Source organism: Apis dorsata, unplaced genomic scaffold (genome assembly GCF_000469605.1).
Source record: "Apis dorsata unplaced genomic scaffold, Apis dorsata 1.3 scaffold_1184, whole genome shotgun sequence".
Taxonomy (NCBI): Eukaryota; Metazoa; Arthropoda; class Insecta; order Hymenoptera; family Apidae; genus Apis; species Apis dorsata.
This window is the reverse complement of record NW_006264281.1, coordinates 64,438-73,802: the sequence shown is the minus strand read 5'-3', so window position 1 is coordinate 73,802 and position 9,365 is coordinate 64,438. Positions and strand designations below refer to the sequence as shown.

General features: G+C 24.9%; 3 protein-coding genes and 1 long non-coding RNA gene across 11 annotated transcripts in view; 2 read left to right on the top strand and 2 right to left on the bottom strand.

The window, feature by feature from the left end:
- Nucleotides 1-1,529: 1,529 nt before the first annotated feature.
- On the bottom strand, nucleotides 1,530-2,932 carry LOC102681404 (ras-related protein Rab-21). Its single transcript, XM_006624936.2, has 4 exons — nucleotides 2,413-2,932; nucleotides 2,093-2,260; nucleotides 1,910-2,028; nucleotides 1,530-1,841 (listed from the first exon to the last, which is right to left on the bottom strand). Exons 1-4 carry the CDS (start codon nucleotides 2,551-2,553, stop codon nucleotides 1,601-1,603), a joined length of 669 nt encoding a protein of 222 aa, XP_006624999.1. The 5' UTR covers nucleotides 2,554-2,932; the 3' UTR covers nucleotides 1,530-1,600.
- Nucleotides 2,679-2,990, top strand: LOC116186675. The gene is made up of 2 exons (XR_004151692.1): nucleotides 2,679-2,808; nucleotides 2,928-2,990. It is a non-coding gene; the product is annotated as an uncharacterized LOC116186675 (long non-coding RNA).
- An 873-nt stretch (nucleotides 2,991-3,863) lies between these two features.
- The window catches only part of LOC102681537, a 7,218-nt gene continuing 1,716 nt past the window's right edge, over nucleotides 3,864-9,365 (top strand). For 2 of the 8 annotated variants that reach the window (XM_006624937.2, XM_006624938.2), the window contains exons 1-4: nucleotides 3,871-3,962; nucleotides 8,654-8,752; nucleotides 8,881-9,034; nucleotides 9,122-9,299. In XM_006624937.2, the coding sequence (XP_006625000.1) occupies nucleotides 3,892-3,962; nucleotides 8,654-8,752; nucleotides 8,881-9,034; nucleotides 9,122-9,299 (502 nt within the window). In that variant the 5' untranslated portion in view covers nucleotides 3,871-3,891. Of the gene's footprint in view, nucleotides 3,963-8,061; nucleotides 8,364-8,448; nucleotides 8,577-8,653; nucleotides 8,753-8,880; nucleotides 9,035-9,121; nucleotides 9,300-9,365 lie in introns of all 8 variants that reach the window. The other 6 variants (XM_031514775.1, XM_031514774.1, XM_031514776.1 and 3 more) reach the window with 6 other exon arrangements.
- On the bottom strand, nucleotides 3,879-4,888 carry LOC116186674. Its single transcript, XM_031514777.1, is given in 3 exon segments — nucleotides 3,879-4,379; nucleotides 4,472-4,586; nucleotides 4,589-4,888. Coding segments are annotated over 3 exon segments (381 nt in total). The 5' UTR covers nucleotides 4,827-4,888; the 3' UTR covers nucleotides 3,879-4,351.

Here is a 9,365-nt window from a genome sequence, read left to right as displayed (position 1 = left end):
TATATATATATATATATACAGAGATTAATAGCATCATATACAAGTTTAATTTGATTAAACAAAATTGTTTTTTTTAATTATACATACATAAATACAAAGAATTTTGATGTATTGTTAAAATCATATTACAAAAAATTAACAATAAAATTTTTTATTTTTAAGTATAAATTAAGTTATTAATATAATTAGTATATTTATATAATACTTGATTTGTAACTTCCATACAATGAAAATTTATAAATAGCATATTCAAAAAGAAAAAAATAATTCGTATGATTATTTGCCGATTTAAAATAATAATAACAAATAATGAAATTCATTATTCTTTATTATAATTTAACAATTAAATTAAAATCATTGTCAGGGTATCATGTAATGTAATATTTAGTATACTATTTGTTATCACTTAAAAAATGAAAGACTTATAATAATCTCTCTATTATAATATGTGTATCTTTGTACATTTTCTTAAATAGTCCTGCCATTATGGGTTTCTGGGATAAAATAGAGGCTCATTGCCTAATATGTTCTCTGTTATGGAAAAAGACTAACCCAGACCTATATAGAACTGACACAAATACATTCCTTGTTAAGAATAATAAAAGAATAAAAATATTACATAAATATATAATTATTTATATAAAAAAAAATATTAAAATATGTCATTATATATATATATATATATATAAATATTACACAATGTATAATTTTCTAATTATTTTAATGTTCTTTTAAATTTATCTTATTTATAAATAATCACTTCATATATTTACATTTAATTTAAAAATACATTATAAAAGAATTTATCATTTAATGAAATAATGTTTATGTTGCTAGTATAGATGAATTTATGGATATTTAATCCATGTATGTACCTGTGATAGAATAGAATATTGTATTTTAGGCTCACAAATATTGTGCATGTAATTAGTAAGTTCTTTATTTTATAACTAATTAAATCTAATCTGAAATTCGAATCAACATTCCCAAGAAATAACATCGTATTAAATACGTATATATATTAATTAACCTTTTTATTAAAACATAATAGTATTTAAATATATATACATTTATATGAAATACATATATCTAATAATTGTGATGTCTTCTAGCATATATGACATATATGAGTAACAAGATATTTGGTTTATGAGTCAACTGAGGTTCTATCAATGTAATTGAATATTGAAATACATAAAAATTAACTCCCAAAATATAATCAGTATTTCTTACCTTACACTCAGTTAAATTATTTAGGCTACGCAATTTTTTTCTTACATTATATTTTATTCCTTAAAAAATAAAATATTAAAAATTATGATATATGTTGCTTAATGTGTGTGTGTGTGTGTGTGTGTGTGTGTGTGTGTGTGTGTGTGTGTGTGTGTGTGTGCGTGTGTGTGTGTGTGTGTGCGTGTGTGTGTGTGTGTGTGCGTGTGTGTGTGTGTGTGTGCGTGTGTGTGTGTGTGTGTGTGTGTGTGTGTGTGTGTGTGTGTGTGTGTGTGTGTGTGTGTACACATATACACATACATATATATATACACACATTTCTATATATGGCTTGTTCAAAATTAAAACCAATTTTAATAGATATTTCAAGTTAAGATGTATGTGAAGAACCACCACAACAGGAATTCTTAATTGGTTCAGTTTCTTCACCTTCATCTTCAACCACAACAACATTACGACGTATACTACTTGTTCTTGATAATGTAGATTTTTGTTCCATTAGATCTGCATGTTCTATCATTCGTACTGTTAATTGAAAGAACATTTCTTCAATATTTTCATTTAATTTGGCAGAAATATGAAAATGCATAGCTCCTGCTTTGTTAGCAAATCTAATAAAAAAATTTTATATTAAAACAAATTTTATAATATAAGGATAATCAAAAATCAAAAAACTTACTCTTCTGCTTCTTCGATATAAACACGTCTATCCTTTTCAAGATCTATTTTATTTCCAGCTATTGCTAAACAAATTCCACTGCCTAGCATTTTCCTAAGTTCTGTAACCCAATTTATTACCTGTGAAATGAACGTTAATATAGGATATAAAAAAATAGAATAAAATATTTCTTTAAATTTTTACCCTTAAGAATGTATCATAATCAGTAACATCGTAAACTATAATGGCACCATTTGACATTCTGTAATAAATTGGTCCCAATGCATGAAATTTTTCTTGACCAGCAGTATCCCATATTGCCAAGTTTACTTTCTTTTCATGTATAGTCAATTTTTTATTTAAAAAAGAAGCCTGGAAAAAACATATAAAAACATTTCAGTGTTTATCACAATTGACAATCTACCAACCATAAAAACATTACAATCATAATTATATATAAACAACAAATAAATAAATTTAAGATATAAACGAAACATAAAATAATACATTAAAAATTTAGGTACCTGCAATGTACTGATATGCCTATCATTAAATTTGTTTTCAACATATCGTAATGCAACAGAAGTTTTTCCAACACATCCTTCGCCGAGCAACACAACTTTGAAATTATAGACATTATTGGTGCTATTAATTGAACTAGCCATAATTTGTATATAACTAATATATATACAATATGATAATACAATATGACAGTTGGAAATGCGTACAATAATCGTTGATAGAACAATTTATAGAGTATATTGACGACTGACGATCATAACGATGATATTCACGGGTGGGGCCCCTCATGCGGCTTTGTCCCCCTCTACGTTAGTATTTTACAGCAGTGGGGCATATTACGTATCTCCTTCTATACATTCCGCAGTTACATATTTCTTCACTTCATAAATCTATGTAATGTAAGTTATATTTGCTTGAGTAAAACATTTTTTTTTTAATTATGAACAACTATAATCGTTACTTAATCTTTTTATCTATTAAGAAAATAGTAAACTATATTTTAACTTCTCCATATTAGGTGCACGAAACTCGCGCGAGATCCACACTGGACTCGCATGAATAGTGTCTTGGTTTCCTTGACGACAATAGCAAAGTGGGGGAAATGTATCTTATTCACAAATAAAGTTTAGATAACACTGATTTAGAATTACTATGAATTCATGATAGCATACATTTAAATTTTCATTTCTATTTAATGTCAAAATAAGAAAAATCAACTACTTTTTATTTTATCATTTATCAAGAAAGAAATAGAAGTATTTATTTTTACTTTAAACATATAACCGATAGATGGCAAATTATGATTATTTATCAAGTGTTCGTGTCTCGAAGTTCAAAAGATGTTACTGGATTTTTAATGAAAATGATAAATTATGATGAATCAAAAATTTATAATTCATTCCATTATAATTCATGTTCAATAATTTCAATGTTATATGAAAAAGATAAAATTTTATATAATAGTTGTGAATAAAATTTATTTTTGACTTATTAAATTAAAAAAAATTATATCTACGTATAATTTATTTTTCATTGTATTTATTATTCATGAAGATGGCGCTATTTTCACTGTTACTAAGGTACCGCAATTTTATTCAAATTACTCTGACAAAACATATTTTCCTATATATATTAGGAAATTCATTGTTTATATATAAACTTATATAGAAAAATTTAACTAAGATAATAAATCAAATTCTGTTTGTTCTTAAGAAAGTAGAATTTATACTGTTCTAGAACTCTGGTGGTATTTTATCGAACTGAGGTCCAACAAAAATCAAATCTTTTCACCGGAAATCAAACTTATACAAGTAAGGACAAATTTATAATTTAAGTTTCTTATATTGTTAAAACATTTTAAACTGAATACATAATAAATTTTTTTATAAAAATTATATTTATTAGAAATGAAAAACAAGTAATAACAACATGAAAATTATAATTTCTTATTTAGTACATATAAATGCTCGCTTGATTAGAGTATGCAACGGAGCCAGCGCCGTGAGTCTGCGCAAAGAAGTTCTCAAATCTGGCCGTCACCTGTATTGAAAAGGTAAGTACTCTGCTGTCATTAATCTTAACATCTTAATATGAATTTCGCGATCACGTGTCATAAAAATACGATGTATTGATAACATGAGACAATGTCAGCAGCTTTGTAGATTGTCACTCGAAATTACTCACGTGATTAAGATAAATATGTTCCGAGATGTCAGCGTCTTCGGCTCTGAATTCAGAATCTGCCAGGCTGCTGTATCATCATCGATACATTTGACACTTATTTTTCATTCCTGCCTTTTCATCGACTATTCTCTTAATCCGTTCTTATTATACATTATTATAGTCGTTCAAATTTTAGTAGTTTATGTCAAGTGCAACGAAAAACTTTCACCAGATCGTAGGTACCGCGTATCTTCACGGAATTTTCATTGTCGGCATTCATCATTGTATTGACAGGACACCAAATAACCTATAGACAAGATATTCATAAAGTATCGTAAAAATCTGTCAGTTGTTATATGGTATTCATCTTTCAGACCAACGATGATTCCCGCGTTTTACCTGCGCGGTGTTCCACTTGGCAAGTAGACTTGTTTGTTTGTGCGTGCCGTATCATCTGTCATGGCGTGCCCGCTTGTGGCGGGTATCATATCACTGACTTTTTTGATTATTATTCGTACATGTCAGTTAGTGTTGTTATATATGTTGTTTGAAAGAAATCGGACAAATAATTTTCAAAAAATTGATTCGAGGGAATATCATATTTATTTAATATTTCGAATATATATTCTATGTATTCATGGAGATAGGGTTGGTTAAAATAGTGGGAAGGGAAGGAATTGACGATGGCGGCGAACTGTACTGTGCCATGCGCCATGTCGGTCTTTTGCTTGCGCACGTCCTTCGTTTGGTGCATTACATTTGTCTACATTTCTTTTTTTTGTCTTTATGAAAATAGTACATGATCTATCATAAAATAATTTCAATAGAAATCCTATATTAGTTGAAAAGATAATTAATATTATATAAACTTTGAAAATTGATATAATTTTTTATTTTCAACCGAATAAAATAAAATTCAATACATTTTTAGATAAAAATATGATGTTCAATGTTTAAAATTGCTAGACTAATGCATGCTTAATTTTTTTCTTTATTTATGAAAATTTTTATGAATTCAATTTTCTTAATTTTTGTAATAATTTTTAGTGTTTTTATGAATTCAATTTTCTTAATTTTTATAATTTTTAGTGTTTTATTTTTCAATTTTTATTTCTTATAATATTGATAAAAAATACTTTTAATGTTGAAAATATATTTGGAAAATGTTGGAAGTATATTTAATAACAATATCAAATTAGAGATGTTTTGTTTTGATGATGATAGTAATTTTTTATGTTATATATTTATGTTAATATAATAAGATAGTTATATTAAAATAATTTTCGTTATACTTTAATTATAATTATTTTCTCATCATTAAGAATAAATACAACATTTTTATTTACATTTTAATAATTTTTAATAAATTAAAAAATATTAATCTATTAGATCCATTAGATAAATAAGATTAAAATATTCATTATATAAAACATTTTGTTTTATTATGATTAAAAAAAATATTAATATCACCTAGTGATTTAATATTTAATAATGTATTCAAAATGTTTAAATTTATATTTCTCAAATTGAATAAAAAAGATAGTAATGATTTTAACAATATTAGAAGCTATATATCACAAAGATAGAGAAATGTCTCCATGTTTTTATTCTGACCAAAATACCGGAACCTGTTTTATCATAATGTAGGTCATCTCGATCAAATACTTACGACATCATTAAACATCGCCTCAACGAAATCGAAGTTTCTTAGGCTAATATATTTTTATTATTAATTACAATTTTACTCATTGTTTTCTCAATATGCACAGAAAAAAATGTGTTTGCATTTACTTCTACAAAAACGCATACAATTTAGTGACATGTATTTGTATCAAAGGATGGTACCTTCTATTTTTAAAACTGTAGAAGCAACTAAAACTGAGAACGAAAGTTGAACTACTGAGAGTTTAGCATGTCAGGGCCATATTATTCAGATTATTCATTATGCATTTTTTATCTTCGTTATATTTATCCTTTCAATAATATGTAAAACAAAATTATTTTTAATTATTATGAATATTATTTATAATGAAAAATAATTCATTTCAAATGAATTATTGATATTATTGATATATGTATTTTAATTTATTTTTACATTCAATCAATAATAGATTATAATATATAAATATAAATATAATATATATGTTTTTCTGAATCTTGTTTTGCTTTAGAAATAGAAGAAATAATTTTACATAATTTTATGATAATTTTTTGATCATAATTACAAATCAAAAATATATAATATTATATGATAAAATTAAATAGATAAATTATAGATATCGCAAATTTATTATCAATTGTTATTAGTTTTTGTGTTTTGATCTTGACACTCAATTTATAAACAAATACGTAAAATATAGGTAATGTTTAATATGCATGCAGTCAAGTCAGAGATTTGAGTCGTATCGGGATGAAGAGACAACCGATCAACAAACCACGTGGCAACATCGCTATACCCTCCTCTTTTTTCCCCCTTCCTATTGCTTGATGTCCCTTATATCGTCTCCCACTATAATCATTGACTACAACGAGGCGAAAGCACATTTACATTTTTTTGCGTACCGTACGTTGCAACATTTTTACTTTGAGATTTCAACTACTGATGGCGCCACTCCCAGAATGAAAAATATATTGTTTATTGAAACTGAGATATTAGTACTTTTAGATATATATACCACAGGAAATCTATCGCATTTTATATTTTTATTGTAAAATGAAATTTACAGATATCAAATTTTTCATTATATTAATCAAAATTATTAAGATTTTATTTTTACGAATTTTTTTTTATATTAAAATGAATTTATATATGTGATAAATTTATATTTAATAATTGTAGAGACAATCTTCTAAATTATAATATCGTAGAATATAATAGATGTGAGATGCAAGAGTATAATACTAATATTAAATCAAATCATTAAAACTTTATTATATTCCTGAATAAAATCATCCTTGAAAAAAACAAGGACAGATAGGTAACATACACAACAAATTTGGTATATTGCACGAAAACTGGTTTGCCTCCATGCATTTATTATAATGCATGTCAAACGAATGTCATTATATATTTCTAAATGTTTAATGAAGGTGCCAAAATATATAAAATATATTCTTTAAATTGTAAATTTTAATATTGGATGCTTCTTGTAATATATCAAGTGTTACTTTTTTAAAATTTAAATTAAAAATGATATAAAATAAAATATAAATAAGTAATTAAAAACTAGATAGTTGACAGAATATCTTTTCTTTAAATTTAGTAATAAATATAACGGAGACATTGTTTATAAACACGATAGATATATATCGTTCGGTAAATGTCATATCATATGCATATAGACAATAGATTTTGAAACTTAATTTTTTTTTAAATTAAACTAATGAATGAAAAAATTTTATTTTGCTTTATTTTTGCTTTATTTTTTTTTATAAGGAATCATCTAATATCCGCTTGTACATACTATTTAATTGCATTTTGTGTATTTTATTAAAATATATATTATAATTTTATATTTTCTTTTCTTCTTTCAAAATTATATCGATTTTGAAAGAATAATTTCAAAATTATATATTTAATTATATATCTTTTTATTGATAATTAAAAATATATTGTATAAAGTTATATATATTGTATAAAGTTATATATATTGTATAATATTTATAATAACTAATATAAATTATATTAGTTTAAAACACAAGATTTATTATATTATATAATTATAATAATACATAAAAATATATTTTATTAAAATAATAAATATAAAAAATCTCTGCACATTAATTTGTTTAATTTGTATAATTTGTAATAATGATAAAAATTATTAATAATTTGTAGAAAGATTACATATTTATATTCTACTACAATAACTTTTACACAAATGTAACTGTGATGTATAATGATAAATGGCAGGTGATTTTAGTGTTTCTATATAGAAAAAAATGTTTATAAAGTGTCTATTTCTTGTAGCACTTGTTTTTCTTTGCAGTTTTATCGTGTAATATAAAGTGGGGATTCGTGAAATTCTGGACGCCCCCTAGTAGCATACGTGCGTCACAACGTGTAGCGTCTTGCACGTATACTGTCAAGCCAAAATCGCGGTGTTAGTTACAGAACTGGCAACGAATCGATGTAAACAAGTAAAATAAAGATGGTGACGATCAGTGATTTTTTCGTCATAACAAATTATCGCGATTGAACTTTTTACATGCTTTTTATATATTATACGGACAGAACGGAGCTAATTTCGACTACTGTCACGATCATCGAAACATGCTGTTTTCAGTAAAGGTACATTATTTTCAGGACGCGTTAAACATACGGTTAAATTAACGATTATTTTATCTTTGTACCTATATGCAATTCTTCTTTGTAGGTAATTACTTACAATTATAAACATAAACCGATAATAAATTGTGAAAAAAGATATTGGAATGAATTTGGTTGGGATAAACTTTTATTGGTTTTTTATGAATTTGTTATCATGTGATATGATTTCTTTATGTAAGATCTTATAAAATTTTAATCTGATCATTTATATGTTGATTTAAAAATATTATTTAACATTTTGACTTTTACAGAAGCAGTCTGAAAATAACGTGCAAAATGTTTAGTTTCCATAAACCAAAAGTGTATCGATCTAGTACTGGATGTTGCATCTGTAAAGCTAAATCAAGCAGGTAAGCAACATAATAATTTCAATAAATATTATTTAATAACATAATTATTATTTAAATATTTAATAAAATCATTATTAATATTAATCTTAAAATTATAATTAATTTATAATTCCTTTTTTTCTTTATAGCTCAAGATTTACAGATAGTAAAAAATATGAAGATGATTTTATGGAATGTTTTCAACTTGAGGAAAGAAGAACTGGAGAAATTTGTAATGCATGTGTACTCTTGGTAAAAAGGTGGAAAAAATTACCTGCAGGAAGTAACCGCAATTGGAGACATGTATGTTTTAATAAATATAGTATTATTTATTTTTATTATTTAATTAAACATAACAACTACAAAATACATTATATTTTTGTTTCATAGGTTGTAGATGCACGTGCAGGACCTGGTATTAAATCATTGACAAAATTTAAATCAAAAAATAAAAAGAAAATAAAAGATATACCGGAAAAGTTTGAAAAGATTATGAAGAAAAAACATATGTATTTAAAAGCAGATAGAGATCGGGAACAAAGCCCAGCAATGAGTGATGATTTAACAGGTTAGTAATGTTATAGTTTATATTATTAAATAAAAAAGTCCAAAATCATAATTTTATCTTTTTTTT